The sequence below is a fragment of the Pseudorasbora parva genome, chromosome 8, assembly GCF_024679245.1.
Source record: "Pseudorasbora parva isolate DD20220531a chromosome 8, ASM2467924v1, whole genome shotgun sequence".
Classification (NCBI taxonomy): domain Eukaryota; kingdom Metazoa; phylum Chordata; class Actinopteri; order Cypriniformes; family Gobionidae; genus Pseudorasbora; species Pseudorasbora parva.
Window position 1 is genome coordinate 22319657 of NC_090179.1, and position 19630 is coordinate 22339286.

Sequence of the window (19630 nt, forward strand, 5' to 3'; positions counted from 1 at the left end):
ATCGGGCGACGATCATTTTTGCTTGTTTTTATTATTTTGGTTGCGACAAACAAGACACCCCACACCTCAAATATATCGCTTGTCCTCTCTCTCTCTCTCTCTCTCTCTGCCCACCGCGTGTGTTTGCGCTGTCAGTTGGGGCTACGCGAGCACTAATGCAGAGAAATCAGTGCGCATAGGTGTTTTGGGGAGTGTGTGGAAACCGTGCTGACCTTGGTTCCATCCCTTCACCTCGTCTAATGCTTTGTGACAGACATCTCACAGACACACCACCGTCTGACTACACAGGAGAAAGCGTGTGTGTGCGCGCACTCTCGCGCTCTCCGGGGGCCTCTACACTTCACACACACACACACACACACAGATACGCATTCTTTGTGGCTCCTCCGCCGCGCCAGGAATCGCAAATCAGTTGCCATGGCAGCGGTAACCGACAGCACTTACTGGGAGTGTGAAGTCAATGATGAAACTGTCTGGATGCAGAGGCTGTGATGCCTAACCCGCACTTCGAGAGACAAGAGATGGGTTTCGCTGTCGCAGCCTGTGTCTCATTAGTTTTTTCCCCCTTACTTATTTTCCGCTCTTACTTTCATGACACACAATAGCTTTAGTGTTGAATCTTTTGCAATAAAGACACCAAAAAGCAAACAATGTATTTTTTCAAAGCTTACGATCTAATTATCATCAGATTTGCAACCAAGACAAGTGAACTCATGGAAATGTGCTTGCTAATACAGCAAAATCCCCAGTAGTTTTGCACAGCATCTTACTGTTAAGGTAATATTGTGCTACTCAAGCCTCAAATTATTGTCTTCTAGGGGTGAAGTCATCAAAATTGGGACACTTTTTTGGTAAACTGTGTATTAAATGCATTAAATAGATTATATTCTACCTACACTATAAATGTTTGAACAATGGCTCAAGGTCTCTTGGATCTCCAACTATGGTTTTTGAAGGAATATGGATGTTTAAATATATATTAAGAGATTTAAAAAGAATAAGATCCCATTTTTATTCTACAGCCATTTTCAGATAAATTTGGAAAGTTCAATTGTGACCCATGGACCACAAAACCAGTCATAAGTCGCATGGGTATATTTGTGGCAATAGCCACCAATACATTGCTTTGTTTTTTTTGTTTGTTTTTTGCACTCTAAGATTCCAGATTTTCAAATAGTTATCTCAGCCAAATATTGTCCTATATCATAACAAATCATACATCAATGTAAAGCTTATTTTGTCAGTATGTATAAATCTCAATTTCAAAATATTGATCCTTATGACTAGTTTTGTGGTCCAGGGTTACAATTGGTAAAGTGTGACACACCTTTTCATCTAATACAAGTGCTTACAACAGGATATTGTAAAACATTTTTAATTTTTTTTTTTTTTAGTAATTATATATAATATATTAAAAAAAAACATTATAAAAAACACACAGATTGTGATGATGATGATGATGATGATGATGATGATGATGATGATGATGATGATGATGATGTTTCATGCACAGGTCTGGGTTTCATTTTTAAAATGTATTGGAGCCAGTAATAATCTGCTTTGTTTTTGGTTTCAGAAAGCCATTTAATTCCATTAGCTTTTGCATATTCAAAAGCAAAAAAATGTTTGCACATCTCTGCAAATGCATAACTACATCCATTCATAACACCTTTCATTACATTTTCAAGGGTGGATGTTGGAACACGCCATGCCTTGGCCAAAAAATGAGATAACTGGCCTGTCCCCCACTCTTACCCTACTCATTGATTTCCCTTTCATTCTTTCTTCATTCCACTGATTATAACTTGCTGAAATGTTTTCCCTTTTTTCCTTTTAAAACAAACATGCATTTTTATTTTTCACATTAAAGGTGCACTATGTAACTTTTCTCTCCGCTAGAGGTCACCTATTTAAAACAAAAGCGTAGTTTGATGACGGCAATTTTGAGCTCAGAATCTTGGGACATGTGCCCTCACAGCTGAGGGAAAGGAATCGGGATAGGAATCACATTCATGGATGTGATTATTAACGTTACTGTAGTATGAAGTAGAGCAGGACTGAGTGTTGTGGAACTGAACAAGGCTGCTGGAGTGATTGTTAATAAGATGATTACAACACATGCCTCGTGAGCATAAGGACTTTTATTATGCCACAGTTGCCGGCGCCATTTCCGCTTTTCCAGTCATGAGTATGAGGTAACGCAGCTCTGTTTATCATATTAGATACATTTAAAAGACAATCATAGCAATCTATAGTTTTTAGATTTACAAATAGTTGGAAACATTTGGGATATTGTAAGAACTCAACTGAACAAAATACATAACGCTGACCTAGTGGTTTTTGGGTGTTTTACTAAAAAAAATAATATATTAGAGTACCTTTAAGCAATGTATTATATTTTATTTAAAATGATGTCCCACTTTACTACACTGTCATATTTTATTTAACACGTTAAGATAATTTTGTAACAAAACAAAAATCATCACATGAACAAATGCAATGACAGATTGAAATACTGTTTGTATTTAAATGTTATAGAATTTTATTAGACTTACAAGTACAGGCACTTAATGTGCTTTCCCATATATTTAAGCACTTGAGTAGTATTCACACCCACATGGTTTTTATTTGACCAATCAAATGTTGATATTCAAATAAGCACTGTTGTTGCTGGGGGAGCACACACACACACACACACACACACACACAAACACACACACACACAAACACTGAGAGATATATTTATACTGTGTATATCACACTCACTTTTTTCCCATCCGTTTGTGTTTTGGTCTTTGCACCAGCACTCTTCTGTTTAGGAGTTTTGTGTAAGGTTCCTCCAGCCCAGTTTAGCTTACTGTCTGGACCAATGCCACAGGCAAGAACAGCTTCCAGTGTGCCTTGTGGGACCACTAACATGCTTGTATTCTAGTGGGGTTGGATTCCTGTAGGGTGCATTTCGTTTTTAGGCTTTTAGTCTTGCTACATTTCTTTGTTGCCAAGATGTTGACTCTGCAAGTTATCAAAAATCTGTTCTTTTTTCAGCTTAATGCTTAATTTTGTGTTTCCACACAGTATCACCACTAAACTGGAGCGAGCTCTGGAGAAGGTGGCCCCATTGCTGAGGGAGATCTTTGTGGACTTTGCACCTTTTCTGTCTCGTACTCTGCTGGGCAGTCATGGCCAAGAGTTGCTCATTGAAGGTAATGGTGCTGACTGTGCTCCTCTCTCTCTCTCTCTCTCTCTCTCTCTCTCTCTCTCTCTCTCTCTCTCTCTGTCTGTTCTTCTTTTGCTTCTCCCTATGTGTATGTGATAATATAGGAGGGTGTAGGTTGAAATCATGCGCTGAATAGCACCTGTTTGTTTTATAATGCGGAGAGCATAAACTGTGCATAATGTTACAAGCTATATGTATAACTATATATATATATATATATATATATATATATATATATATATATATATATATATATATATATATATATATATATATAACTTTCTATTAATCAAAGTTTCCTGGAGCTTTGCCATCACAGAAATAAATTGCATAATAAAATATATTCAAATAGATCAGTTATTTTAAATTGTACTAATATTTCTGTAGTAATAAAGTATTACTGTTTAACTGTAATTGATCAATTAAATGCAGCCTTGGTGAGCATAGGATACCCTAAAGTTTTTAACAATATTGTTTGTATATTGTTTTATTTGGTTGTGCATGCTCGGCCTTTGTTCCTGAGCTCTGAAGTGCATAGAAATACTTTCCTGCGTAGAACTACTTCCCTTCTCTAGCTGAGTGCCACACACACATTCTCTCTCAACCTCTCTCTGAACGGGAACCCACACTCCAGGCTCTGTTTTGAGGCTTTTTTACCTTTCAGCCTCAGTGCCAAATCATAGTGTACATCCTTCTCACCAGTCAAAGCCAGTTTGTTCAGACTAATGTTGCTCCACATTACAGCATGCTGGAAATATGTGTCTATAGCTCAGGCAGCCATTTCATGAAATAAATACTCAGACACGCATTCTGCCCTGGTCTCAAATGCTGATTATTTTTATGAATTATAGCAGCCAGTTTTCTGTCTTTTACTGTGCAGTCGTATTTAATCCTGTTTACATTAGGAAGCTTCACAGTTATGGTTGCCTGCTGAAAGCAGGGATAAGGTGTCAATTTCATAAACTTACTAGTGAATTCTTGTCAATTGTCTTTTTTTTTCTCATATGGTGTACTTTTAGACTCTACCAGCAGGGGCAAACCAGACCTTTCTAACCTGCCAAACCTTGACCCCTTGGTTTAAGTCAATTTTCCTAAACAAATTCTAAATGATTACTGGTGCATCGCTGTGAGGTTGCAAAAGTTCACTGGTGGTTTTTAGCCCGTTGCTATGCGGTTGGAAGGGTGTTGTGGATGGTTGCCAGAGTCTAAACAAATTTAAAGGAACACTTCACCCCGAAATGAAAATTCTGTCATAATATACTCATACTCATGTTGTTCCAAACCTATTTGACTGTGAAAAAAAAGTAATTTGAAGTGTGCGTGTGCGTGTGTGTGTGTGTGTGTGTGTGTGTGTGTGTGTGTGTGTGTGTGTGTGTGTGTGTGTGTGCACGCAATTGACCTAAAATGTATTTTAGAAATGTATATTTTCTTGCTAATTAAAATACATTTTGGTATATATTTTGGTATCTGAAAGTTTATATTAAATATATATTTAAAATTAAAACGATATTTCCTTAACTTATGCTATTTAAAAAATATAATTAGCATGTATTTAAATATGCTATAATTGCCAGAGGGAAAACATTTTTATACCACATGATGGGATACAGTAAAACTCAATGGGATCCAGAGGTGGAAGTAAGTCACATTTTCCTGTTCTATCAGAACAGGCTGCACAACTCCTGGTTCAAGCTCTTGTTATCTCCAGACTGGATTATTGTAATGCTCTTCTGGCTGGGCTTCCAGCATGCACTATCAAACCCTTGCAGCTGATCCAGAATGCAGCGGCGAGAGTGGTCTTTAATGAGCCGAAGAGAACGCATGTTACGCCTCTCTTCATCAAACTGCACTGGTTGCCAATGGCTGCTCGCATCAAATTCAAGGCTCTAGTTCTCGCCTACAAAACAACCACTGGTTCTGCACCATTATACCTAAACTCAATTGTTCAGACTTACACACCCTCCAGAAGCTTGCGTTCTGCGAATGAGCGGCGCCTCGTGGTTCCTTCCCAAAGAGGCATGAAATCGCTCTCACGGACATTTTCCTGGACCGTTCCCACCTGGTGGAATGACCTGCCGATCTCAATTCGTGCTGCCGAGTCTGTAGCCATTTTTAAAAAACATCTTAAGACACATCTTTTCCAATTGCACTTTTCCTATTGCACTTGACCAATACAGAATAGCACTTACTGATCATATCTACGTCTCTCATCCGGATTTGTGCCTTCAGGCGGGTATGTTACATAGTTATCATAGCTACCAAAATCCAGTGTTCTGTATTTTGCGTACGTGAGTTTATGCTGTCGATGGCTATTGCTGCGCGTTTAGCTAGAATGCCATACAAAACCAACCCATTGGGCCACTGAATCCGCATTAACGACAACAGTTGGGGCATCAGCCTTAGTCCTAATGGGTTGTTGTCATAGCTATCCAAATCCAGTGTTCTGTATTTTCCGTACGTGAGTATTTGTTGTAGCTGGCTATAAAAAAAAAAAAAAAAAAAAAAAAAAAAACAGTTGTGTACTGTGCTCATTAATTGAGATTTCTTACAGCTCTTACAGGTTGTTGGCTTTGTTTGTTTCGTTGCTTCTATTGCTCTACCCTTTTTTGTAAGTCGCTTTGGATAAAAGCGTCTGCTAAATGATTAAATGTAAATGTAAATGTTTGTGTGAATCAAGTCAAGTCACTGTTTTATGTTAAAGAGTTACTTAAGTGATTAGCATATTCCCCCCCCCCCCCCCGCATGCATTTTATTTTTGGAAAAATTCCTCCTATGATGCAAATTGACGATATTTGCATCATAGGAGGAATGTTTGGCCAAAGGCTAAAGACTACAGCCAGCAGAGGGAGCCATTTCCGCATGTTTTGAACCCGCGCATGGGGGATGGAGATTACACTCAGAGCTCAGCTGGCAGCTACATGCATTCATTTAAATGGAGCTATGGTGAACAATGTAAGTCTTTTAACTTCTCAAATTAATTTCTATGAAAGTTAAGCTTGCAAAGGCATGAACTGAAACGCGCCAGACTGAACTCGCGTTGTGAATGTATGCCGCGAGTGTGGTCGTGATTACCTCAGCTCTCATCACGAGAGCTCATCAGTTCATTTAAAAAGTTAAATCTGACTCCTGCAGTTAGTGCTCAGTGCTGTGATACTCGCGCGGTGACTCACTCATTATATTGAACAGACACGTTCAGTTTTTAATTGTAATGTCTTCTCCAACTGAGTCACAGTAATCTAGTAGAGTTGACTTTGGGAGTGGCCTCACAGGGCAGCGAAGCATTCTGGGATCCATGAGACAAAAATACATTTTCTGTCTTTTCTCAGTCTAGAAAGCACCAAATTAAAAAAAATAATTTCACATTTCTACTACATTGATGACCCAGTTTAAATACTGATTCATCTTCCCACCGCTGAAGTACCACTTTAAGTACCCCTTCTAGCAAGTCAAGTCAAGTCAGAGCTTGGGTCAAGCAAGTCACTAGAAAAGTCATACAAATGCTTGATGGTTTAACTTTGTATATTAAAATAAATTAAAACTACAGTAGTTATGGACTATGTAAGTTTTATTTGCAACAAAAAATTGCAATATGCATTTCAACTCAAAAGGTGTCCAAATACAAGCCTAACATGTAAATGTAACTGAAATTAGGCCAATACAATGGGTGAGATATGTTCTCTTTGTATTATTTGAATTTTCTCTCTCCTGCCTGTCCTGTACAATGTGACCAGGTGATTGTTATATGAGTAATTCACTTAAAGAAAACTGTGTTTGTGGCTCACACCCTGAGGAAGGCTCTTTAACACGTATAAGTGCCCAGTACTTTTCACCTGTTTCTAAAGCCATGATGAAATAAAGGCTTTTTATATATTTTTTCAATAATATTCAAGTGCATTGGATTATTGATGTTTATTGACATGTCCAGACAGGGGCGTAGCCATCATTGCAAAAGTGAAGGGAATAGAGAACGTCAAGTGTTATGGCAGTTTTTTCTGACCTTTGTCTAAATGATGGTTTTATTTTTAATTTTATATAATTTTGCTTAATTGGTTTAATATGCTATTTATGTAAGCTATCTGGGTCTTTTTGACCCCATATGATGTTTGATAAAATTAAAAAGAAAAATGAGACAAAATTAATTGGAATGATACTGTTTTTATGTTGCTTGAGAAAAAGTCTGTGACATAATAATGTGTTTTTTTTTAACACGTGATATTACTTTAATCATGTTTTACATGTGTGCAGTGTTGGGGGGATTTAAGCATTTTATTTATTTATTTAAATTAAATTAATGGGAGACTATAAAAACTACTTTTTGTTACCTAATTTGTCAAAAATCAGGTCCAATGTAGAACACACACAGAAAGGAAGGCGTGACTTTAAACCCAGTCGTCCAATCACAGTGGATGAGGGGCGGGACAACACTGGCCAACCGCCACATGTCAAAAGATGACAACAACAAGCATAAAAACTGAGCAATATTATTGAAAACAAAAGTCAGAGCAAATACTTTTCATTGTTTCAACATTTTCAACAAATGATACAGAAACAAACTATCTGTAAACCGAGGCCCCGTCCACACAGAGACGCGTTTAGCTGTATACGTATACATTTTGTACCGTATCAGCGTTTGGTCTACACGGATCCAGCGTTTTAGAAGCATGAATCCGATATTTTTCGAAACCGGGTCCCAAAGTGGGTAAATCTGAAAACGATCATCTTCTGTTTTCGTCTGTACAGCGAATCCGTATATTTTCTGAAACGGTAATGTCATCACACTACGTCCAGCACGGTGAAGAGTTTAAGGGATACAACTACGGGCACTGGGCATGCGCACATCAATATTGCGTCATTTAATTAATGTATCTGCATTATTGTAAGGGTATGTTTAGGGTCGGGGTAGGTGTAGGCAAATAAAACACATGTATTTGTAAAGCAAATGTATTTATTGTTATTTTATTGTGAGATTTTGCCTCACCTCCGACCACTGCTATACCCCTGCTAGCCACAACTCTTCTTCTCCGTTTTTAGTGTATTTCTGTGGCAGAATTACAGCGCCACACACTGGCCTGGCATGCAAGCTACATCGTTTTTAGTCAGTTTCGGTAATCTCGTGTGGACACAGATATTTCTTGAAACGAGGGAAAAAAAATATCGGATTGAGAAAGTGCTGGCTTCGTGTGGACGGGACCTGAGATACTATCACTTCCACGGATATTAGGTAACGTTATGTCTCACACACACAACACGCTACACTGAAACGCTCACAGCTAGGCGTCTTCAGCAAAACTGGCTAATTAATCCAATTAAAGAGAAATATGCAGTTATTAATCATTCTGCAACACAATTCGGATAGCACATTTCAATTTACAGTGCTTTTGTTTTTGTTTTTTGTTTGAAGGCATCCTCTGACCAACCAGTCCTCCTCCATTGCGTTGTAATCCTCCCCCAAACAAACCCCAATCCCGGAAACATAGCAACTTCCTCATAGATGACTCTTTACCCCTTTATTCATTTGTCCAGTATGTTAACACCATCCCATGACCAGAAGAAGTGATGTCTGTTTTCCCACCTCCTTCCCTTCCTCTCTTCCTCAACCTTTCACAGCTGAAATACTGTTCGCTCGGTGCAAAGGCGCCCTATTTACCCATAATTACCCTTCATCCATCACTCGGCCAGGCACTAGGGGTCAAGCCCCCGCCCGGCCCCCCTCCAGACACTCGTTCACTGGGGGCAATTATGCCCTGTTCGCCCTCGGACAGCTTCCCAACACTTGGAGTTTGAGTGTGAGGCCCCTGGCCCTGGGCGGAACACTATGCTTCTTGTGAGAGCTAGCCGCCCAAGTCTGCGATGCTATGGCCCTCTGACAATGTCACATTCACGCCAGCGAGGCTTAACTGGAAAGCAGTGCGACTTGCTGTTCAAATAAAATGCATTTAGTTTGTCCAGCAGCGTGAGGCAGGGGTCAGGCCTGCCACCTGACTTAAGAGAGGGACCCTGGTGGGGTGCCACCAGAGCAGGGGTCGACAGTCAGGCTAAAAGGGAATGGCTGTGTGCACGGCCCCATCTCACCCTCATAAATGAGGCCGAGCGATTGTTGGGACTTGAACTCTTGGCCTCTGAAATATTACGGTCATAACTTCACGGACTGAATGGTTTAGGACCAATCATTCATGGGAAGAGGATGTTTAAGTAGGTAACGAGACAAGTGGCGCTCCCAGACAGAAGGGAGCTGAGTTTAAAGCTCTGTTTACAGGACCGTTTTACCACAGATTGAGTGTGTACAAATTTGATTATTGGGATTTACAGTTGGGAATTGAAAAATTAGAACTTAGGAATTCTCTGAAACTATTCTAGAGTTGTGTCCACCTGACAAAAAACATAAGCCTGATCAGTTAGAAAAGTAACAGCGCATATCTTCCCACACAACTGTAAGTTTTAATTCATGATGGACTTGTCACATGAATGCCAAAGTTTAATGATTGGGGTTAGGGTTTTGTTCCGATTCCTAACCCTAAATATGAGCATTAGTAATAGTGACACAATAGTAAATAGTCTTTCCCACTTTTTCCACTGAGTCTCATTAAACAACATGCTTGCATAACTCTCTCTCTCTCTCTCTCTCTCTCTCTCTCTCTCTCTCTCTCTCTCTCTCTCTCTCTCTCTCTCTCTCTCTCTCTCTCTCTCTCTCTCTCTCTCTCTCTCATCTTGCTCTCATTAGAGTCCTGTCTCACTGGCTCTACTGGCTCATGCAAACAAGGGCATCAGCTATGTGCTGTGTTTGTATGTTAATGCAGGTGTACGCATGTGTTTGAAAGAGAAAGTTTGTCTTGTATGCCTGGCAATAATTGTGCATGTCATTTACAATTACCTTGTTTATCAGTGAGGTTAACCATCTGTCCTTCATATTCAATGAACAAAAGGCTCTTCATTTAAAACTGCATATTTTACTCAGTAAACATCTGATTCTAAGACAATGGTGCTTATAAAAGATTTTTTAGATTTTTAGAATGCATATGTATCATATCTGTATTCTGTGCGTATAATAGGTGTTCTTCTGCTAACAAGGTTTGAGAGATTTGCAAGTGAGACCATGGCCTTGGCTTTTGATCTAACACTGGCATGCAGGAGATGACCTCAGACTTCGCCAGAGACACTATTAATGACCCCACAAGCTGTTAGCCATCTGATTCATAACGCACAGACAACAAGAGACATTCAGTCTCAACCTTAAAACATTACTCATAAGAAATGTTTGCGTGACATTAAATGGGTGTATGTACGGACCGCTTAGTTCATCTACACCGTACTTTTCTGAGGCCACGTGCCTGGCATGTCCTTGACTAACCCTTGCAGATGTTTTGGTTTTGTGTGTTTATGAATCATAATTATTGTTTTCTGTGTTTGTCCTTTCTGTTTTGCTCCAGGTCTGGTGTGCATGAAATCAAGCACCTCTGTGGTGGAACTAGTTATGTTATTATGCTCTCAGGTGAGTTGTCTCTCTTTTTTTCTCTTTTATGTATCCTTCTACTGTTGTTTTCCAGCTACATGACACATGGTCTATTGTTAATGGTCATGGTGAGCTGCTTAAATATTTGTCTGGATGACAGAAAGCAGTATACAAACATGGCTGTCCATTAACACACTCATTTCTAAAAGCCAGCCTCAAGTGAAGTGTGTCAAACTGCACTCGGCATGTGAGTCAGAAGAAGGGGAGAGAGAATTATACAGGCCTGTCTACTATCAGAATGGTAATACGTTTGATCTATCGCTCTACTACGTCAGATACATGGCGGTAATTGATATGATTAGACTTTGCTTTGACTACGTCAGTGGTTCCCAATCCTGGCCCTAGAGTACCCCCAACACTGCAAACATTTTTAAGGCTTTCTTTATCTGACACACCCATCTGAGGTCTTGGAGTCTTTAATAATGAGCTGATGAGTTGAAACTGGAGTGTTTGATTTGAGAGACATCTAAAATGCGCAGTTCTGGGTGTACTACCTGGCTGTGTCCGAGATCTCCATGCAAATAGGGCACTTTTTGAAGGGACAGCCATTTGTAGGGGTGTCTGAAATCACAGTTGACATTATCGAGTGCACTCATATAATCCCACAATGCACCACAATAACGAGTGTACTGTTTGATGTGCACTCAACGGCTAGAGAATACCCACAATGCACTGTGAGACTCGCGTGACAAACGACTTCATGAATATTGCCAGATGATTTCGCCTACAGCTGAATCATCCATCCATTTTCCAAACCACTGGTCCAATGTGGCTGCAGCGTAATATCATACAGGTTCCTTTTAATTGATTATTAAATAGTTGAATTAATGTTTATACATAGTTTCCATGGGTTCAAGGATAATCTTTTCATCTTACTACTGGAGCTGCCAGTTTGCCAAGTTTCAAAGTTTTATTAAATAGCAAGCACAGACCATGCAAAAGCGGCAGCTCTTCCATAAATGCTTTACATAAAAGCTCAATAGCACTGCGCATCCTCGTATTTCCGACTGTACTATAGAGTTTATACCGAATGGGTACTTCTGACTATAAAGGTAAGAATGAAACAATCTCTTCTTCACTTAAATTGTCATGTTTTTTCACATTTTTCACCTCAAACGCTGAATTTACTGCTTATATACAATGTGCAGTCGGTTTTTCAATAAGCATGAAAATATGAGCATGCGATTGGTTTTCTGTTGCTAAGCGTCTAGCTTACATTCTAACACTGCATCATTTCACACTGTACAATTTCGCCACTGCAATATGGGGTTAAATCTACAAACCCCGGCTAAATCCGCTTCTAAATTACAAATGTGAAGCGCACCTTTACCCAGGGTTAAAAGCTGCGTTTAGAACAACAAATTTGCTCACTCTTTTTTACTGAATCCTTCAACTGAACTACTGTATATTGGACTAATGTAGAGAACAGAGAAGGAGGGCAAATGGGGGAATTTCAAACACAGCCCAGGATGAGGGTTAGGAACCACTGGACTATTATCAAACAGTTAATAATAACGTCACGTTCCAAATGTTACAAAAACCATGGTCCCGTTGCCTTTTAAAAATCATCATTCTTAATGATTAAGAAAAGCCCCACATTGATCGGATTGGTTGCATATTTGTGACGGTAGGAAAAGGGCAGTTTCAAACAGCATCTTTTGTTCACTGAGGTTTGATGAATTTACACATGGTTTGTCTCAAAGCATATTAAAAACACCATACATACTAGACATAACACTATAAACAAATTAACAGAAATAGTTACAAATGTTAACCCTGTGAATCGTGACATATAAAATAATAGTCAAATAATTAAATGGAACAGTTTATTAAACTGTTATATGTATAATTTTAAGGCTCGTATAGTATGATTTAGTGAAAATATGGAGCTCAGACCTCAATTTTATTCAGGGGTCCACATTTTTTCTCACAAATGGTGCAGTTGCTCATGCTATATATATATATATATATATATATATATATATATATATATATATATATATAGGCCAAAAATGTATTTGAAATGTTGAAAGATTTTGAGATCTTTATAGCAGACTACTAAATGCATATACATATCAGTTGTATGTCACTCTATTTCACCCAATTATATGTCTAAGTAAGTTGATATAAATTCTTAGTTTTATGATGTGGCGGTGGGCGCCAAACAAATTTTGCAACACTACAATGAAGGCATGTACAAAAATAATCATTCCTCAAAAGCCTGGTGTATCATATTTGATACTCTATTTCAAAAATTATGTTTTTATTGTCAACTATGTTGCTTCAGTCCAGAGTCATCTTGAAATATTACTAACAATATAAAAGTCCTTCTTATATTTACTTTATAAAAACCCTGAAAGATTTCACAGCAGAAAGACGTAATCTGAAGGTGGCTGTATTAGAATTATAGGAGAAAACTTAGGTTGTAGGTTGTGAAAAACAGTTTTTTTTTCAGCAAAGTTTTGATCATGCTGAAAATAGAGGCCTTAGACATTTGTGTATCAAATATGATACAGCAGGCTTTATAGAGTTATACTATTCCTACCTTTTCCCACATTTTTCTTTTCTTGGGCTGAAAACAGTGTAACCCCAGCTCATGTAAACAGTCGTCTTCCCTTTAAATCCCAGTGACATATTACAGCTCACTGACCTTCGGAGTTCCTTGTTAAGCCTTCCCTTTCAAAGGGGTCAGGGTCCCGATGTTGTAGTCAGAGCGGGAGATATTTAACATACCTTCTGTCAGCCCATCACTCTTGTGCCGGGAGTCCATAAGGAAGCCATTACCTCAGCATCTCTTCCTCAGAATCCAGCCGGTCGGAGAGCTCGGCGGGGCAGGAGCTTTTAGTCGTTGAATGGCACCTCTGACTCTATGAAGTCCATACCGCTAACCTTGCCACTTGAGAGTCGATCTGTGCATTTGCTCTTAGTTTGCCCTGAAAAAGGTGGAGTCCTCCAGACACTATGGCGCTCAGGATACGTCCTGCTGTTCTGCTTTTCTCCTTTTGAAGATTTCAGTCGACCTTTCCCTTGTTGCATTGAACATTTGGATTTTTCTTGTATCTCTTTTATGCCGTCTACTTACTTTGTTGCCACTTGGATTTATTGCAGAGTGAAGCATCACATTGAGACTCAAGCTCCTGGTTTTCTCTTCCTCCGCCCCTGGTAGAGATATAATGTTACCAGAGCTCCTAGAGTTCTTGCCATTAGAAGCTCCCAGGGTAGAAACGGCCTGATATATCGATTGCCCAAAGATGAGGTGAAACCAGAGCCTGGGCCCAAAATGGCTTTCAGACATAGGAACGTCTCTTTGGAGCCAAAGCCTTCATAACTGGCTCACCGTAGGATCTGATTTAGAACACGTTGCCCAAACCAAGAGCCTTGATAAACAAAAGGCTTGATTCTTTAGATGAGTGGGTGAGCGAGAGAGGAAGTAAAAGAGAATGAGAGCGAGGAAAAAACAGTTAAAAGGGATTCACAATGGAAAGTGTGTGTGTGTGTGTGTGTGAGAGAGAGAGAGTGTGTGTGTGTGTGTGTGTGTGTGTGTGTGTGTGTGTACAGTGCTGTTCAAAGGTTTTGGGTCAGTAAGATTTTAAATGCGTTTATGTTCACGAAGGCCGCATTTATTTGATACTGTAATATTGTGGAAAAAATACCATTTTAATTCAAATAAAATAAAAAAAAGTTTTGTTTTTTTTAAATATATTTTATATATACAAATATTTTTATTCATATGATGGCAAAGCTGTATTTTCAGCATCATTACTCCAGTGTCTGTGTCACATGATCCTTCAGAAATCATTCTAATGTGATTATTTGCTGTTCAAGAAACATTATTAAACATTATTATTAATGCCAAGTTTGTATTGCTTAATATTTTTGTGAAAACTTTGATTATGTAAATGTCTTAACTGTCGCAATTGATAAATGTAATGCATACTTGCTGAATAATATGATTAATTACTTTTCTTTTTTTAAATACTGACCCCAGACTTTTGAACGGTATTGCATATATGTATGATTTATTTATTTATTATTCTTTAAAAAAAAAACAACAACAAAAAACATTATATGATTAGAAAATATCACGTATATTTATTTGTATCCGTCCGTCCGTCCATCCATCCGATTTTGTTTCTGGCACATCCTTTGTTTTAAGAATGTTCATTGTGTTTTCTACCATATACACTGACAGTGGTTAGGCCCAGGTGCTTTAAAATTCCAAAAAGAACACAAACGTGGCATAATAAGAACACAGTAATCCTGTAAGACCTGTGCGGTATATTTAATATCCTCTAAGGTCATGTCATAAAATGGCTTTGTCTCAGTTCACTGAAAAAATCAGCTTGACAGCCATGATCAGCATTCACTTTCATCGTACAGAAAACATCAGTTTGAACATCTGAAGACATGTGGTTGGGTAAATGATTTAGTTTTTTGGATGAACTATCGCTTTAATAAGTGTTGGGTCCACATCTGAACACAGCCCACATCCCACTACGAATCATGTCGTGGTAGGAGACGTCCTTGCTGCGAGTCCAACAACCTCGAGCCTTTCCCCTTTTCATCTCCGCGCTAATGCACCCAGACAGCGGGACGTTCACCGCTCGTGACCTTACGACCCACTCTGTTTCGCGAACTGTCACTTTTATGAATAAATTAGCGATAATCATCTTGCACTTTTTTATTTATGCCTCCTAATCACTGTTATTCATCGGAAGGCCGCAGACAGCCGGTGTCTCTATCCAGTCAAGTGGCAGCGGGTGCCGCAGAGGTCAGCCGGGTCTGTTTCGTGTAACAGCTTAAACATACATAAAGATCCAGCGTGGAGCCGGAGAGATTTACCGATGGACGGCCTCCAGATGTCGGGAGCAGCGCTGAGCAGATAAAAGCAAAGCGCTCCCTCTGTCTCTTGACAGGTTGGATTGAGATGCTGCAAATTCTCAAGAGCCATTAAAGTTTGTGAGTTACAAAGCTGGGGAGAAGAAGAAAACTGGCTGGCCGAGGTGCACAGCTCAAGCGTAAGTGCTACAACTACGTGTTTTTTTTTCCTCCCACGATTTTGTGGTGCACATTTTTGGCTAATGACTGCGTTCTCAGCTGAGTACGTTTTGGCAGGCAGTTTTGACAGGAGTGCTTGACAGCTGTGACTGGAATTTGAAGGTTAAAAGATGATGGGAATTTGAGTGAAATTAAGTTCTTGACTTCAAAAAAGCCTGTACTCAAGGGTTCTGTAAAACAACGATGTGACTTGTCAGACAGGCTGCTCATAATTTTAGAGGGATAAGAGAATCAATTGGTTTGTTTCCAAAAAGTGTTTTATCCCGTTATATAAATAAAGGAAGTACATAAACAGTACCAGTAGAAATATTCAAAAAGATCATTCATTTTTGATGCCATGGACTCTCAGAAATGATGATCTTTTTTAGAAGGACCCCATTCCTAAAATATATATTTTATCTGCTGTATAAAGACATATTTATACTGTAAAAAATGAATGTATAAAATATCTCTAAATATCTGTAATATCTATATTTCTTTCTTTACTATGTATAATTATTAGTTTTTTGTCTTTTATTATTATTATTCATATTTAATATATATTTCTCTTTATTTGATTCGACACTATTTGATTATTTATTGTGAATAATAATAATAATAATAATTGTTTCTATTATTTAGTGCTGTTTTGTCTTTACATAATATGTGTGCACCGTGCAATTATTATTACAACCCCATTCATGTATATATTTAAAAAATATTTGAATGTATATTGTGTGTATATATATATATATATATATATATATATATATATATATATATATATATATATATATACACTATCCAGTGTGCTGTGTATAATTATTATGTATGTATATATGTGTGTGTGTGTGTGTGTGTGTGTGTGTGTGTGTGTGTGTGTGTGTGTGTGTGTGTGTGTGTGTGTGTGTGTGTGTGTGTGTGTGTGTGTGTGTTAATCTATACATGATAATTATACACTACACTCATATATTATGTAAACATGAAGTTTTATTTTTATGCGATTAATCGCATTTGACATCACTATTATTATTATTACCATTATTATTATTATTATTGTTATTATTATAATTACTTTCAATTTAGTTGACACTTAATTCTTAGAAAGTTGATACCTTTATTTATTTATTTATTTTTGTTTTCCGCAACTTTTCCAATGAAGGGCCCCTTGGGGGTCCCCGGACCGGTATAAAATCCCCTGTGCGATAAACTCTGTGTCAGCTCTTAAACCCAGCGTGTCAGCTTTTCCCAGTTTAAGTCCCTCGCTGGAGATGGCAGGCCGGAAGTGATCTTCTCTTTTACATGTGGGATCACGTTACCGCAGTCTGAAGGTACATGTCATCACTAATGCACTTCACATGGACGGCATACTCGTCTGATCCCCCCAAAATCCCCTCACAATCACACTCACCTCCCACTGGGGATTCTCACTCTCCTTCTCGAGGAGAAAGAAAAAATGTCTCAAAAGATGTGTGTTACGGCACTAGTGCAAAGGCTACTTGAGAAGAGACAGCGAAGCAGGACTTGGCTCTGTGTCTTGGCTGATGTCATTTTCTTTTGGGAGGCCAGTGTACCCCCACATCTGCATGTATTTCCTTATTTATTTTTGTCACGTGGGTGCTGGTCTACTTGAGCGGAGGCTAGTGATGAAGCACTGAGCTGAGGCAGGCCGATCCCAAGTGACAAACCGCCTGACTGCAGAGTAGATAATGAATAGTGGAAGAGAAATAGAAAGAGGGAGGCATATTGGGTCAGTTACAACATTTGGAGACCAGATGCGCCTCAGTGTTGTCTCTTTCTGGCTCAATGAGGGGTAGTGAGGATGCTCACCAGTGTGTTTTATTTATTTTTGTACAATTTTCTGTACAGATGCATGCAGTTGTGCTATGCAGTTTTAACCCTTAGCCCATACAGTGGCCCCAAAAATTATTTTACACTTAAAGGGATAGTTCACCCTAAAAATTCTGTCATCAATTACTCACCCTTATGTGGTTTTAAAACCTCTTTGTGTTTGTTTCTACTGTGGAACACAAAATAAGATAAGAAAAAATTATTGTCTTTTTGTCCATACATTTAAAGTTGATATTGTTTTGGATCCCACTGGCTGTAAAGAATGATTGTGATTTCAACGATAAAAGACTGCAACAGTAAATACCTTTCTTTACAATATATGGTGAATAACAGTAATATCTAACCTTATATTTAATTTAATGTGTTATAAACTACTGTTAAATGTAGTTTCATTGTGTAATTTACAGTGGAAAGCGTAAAGTGACATTTCCAGAATTCCCTGCATGGCACTTTACATTTGATGTATTTTAGTTGAAATAACTATGTTTCTTGTTATATTTTCTAATCGTTTATATTTATTAGGTTTTTTTCATCATATTAATGTTTAATGTGTTACCATGATGGTGTTTAGTAGTTGTGTGAATGACACAACTGGAGTTGAATCTGTAAAAACTAAAATGTTGCAACTGTGTTTTTTTACTGTAAAATACACTTTTTTCTTTGCTTTAAAGTTTATGAACAAAATATCACTTCAAAATGTATTTTGTGTGCGTGCGTGCGTGTGTGTGTTCCACAGAAGTACATTTTGTCCAAATTTTAAATTCTGGGCAAACTATCCCTTAAAGGGATACTTCACCGCTTTTTCATATTAAACTATGTTATTCCCTTAACTAAAACGAGTTGATACATACCTCTCTCGTCTGAGTGTGTGCACTTAATCTCTCTGACGCGTGGTGACATTCTGCTAGCTTTTAGCTTAGCCCACTAAGCCCAGTTCATTTACTATATGGTACCAAACAGAGATCAAGTTAGAAGCGACCAAACACTTGCACGTTCCCTCTATTTAAATACAGTTACACAAATAGTTCAACGACCTAGTATGGTGACATACAATAAAACGTGGCACTTTTCTAAGCGGATTAAAAAGGAGAACTATAATGTGTGGCGGAATAGCACTTCTGAGAGTTCTTCGACTCGGTGCAGTAAAAAGTCACACCTAAAAAATCCTCCCTCACATCTCCCCTACCTCTCTCATTTCTGTCCATAGGAGGGAGGGGGAGGTGTGAGGAAAGATGTTTCAGCCGGAACTTTTTACTGCGCCGAGTCGAAGTACTCTCAGTGCTATTCCGCCATACATTATAGTTCTCCTTTTTAATCCACTAATAAAAGTGCCGTGTTTTATTTTAACGTTTTGGTCGCTTCTAACTTGATCTCTGTTTGGCACCATAGTGAATGAACTGGGCTTAGTGGGGTAAGCTAAAAGCTAGCAGAATGTCACCGCGCCTCAGAGGGATTAAGAGCACGCACTCAGACCAGAGAGGGATGTATCAACTCGCTTTACTTAAGGGAATAATACAGTTTAATATGAAAAAGCGGTGAAGTATCCCTTTAAAACCACATTATAAAATATTCTGTGCATAACAAAATATGAATGCAAGTGGTATCTTTAACGAGTTTCATAAATAAATAAAAAACTGGTCATTAAAATAAGTTTCTATATAGGCTTCAAATAATAACCTACACAAGTTTAATGTCATAATTCGTTTTAATCGTTAATGAATAAAAGTCATAAACATTTAAAATGTCTTTCTATTACAAATTGTATTACATTTTCCTCAAACATTTTAAGCTAGCACTGTTTTTACTACTACTACTACTAATAAAAATGATCGGCTCGGAAAAAATCGGCAAAAATGGCTCGGAAAAGTGCATTTATTTATGACATTTTGCAGTTAAATATTTTTTAAAGTTCTAAATACATTTTAGGGCCACTGAATATTACTAGTTAAAACCACTAGATTGTGGTTTAAAGCAACTGGTTGTGTGCATCCAGTATTCCCCGTCATCGCTGGCGT

General features: G+C 38.3%; 1 protein-coding gene across 7 annotated transcripts in view; it reads left to right on the forward strand.

The window, feature by feature from the left end:
• nbeab (neurobeachin b) overlaps positions 1–19630 on the forward strand; it is a 408948-nt gene that overhangs the window by 216476 nt on the left and 172842 nt on the right. For all 7 annotated transcript variants that reach the window (XM_067450409.1, XM_067450410.1, XM_067450412.1 and 4 more), the window contains 2 exons: positions 3076–3203; positions 10645–10706. In XM_067450409.1, coding sequence (XP_067306510.1) covers positions 3076–3203; positions 10645–10706 — 190 coding nt within the window. The remainder of the gene's footprint in view (positions 1–3075; positions 3204–10644; positions 10707–19630) is intronic.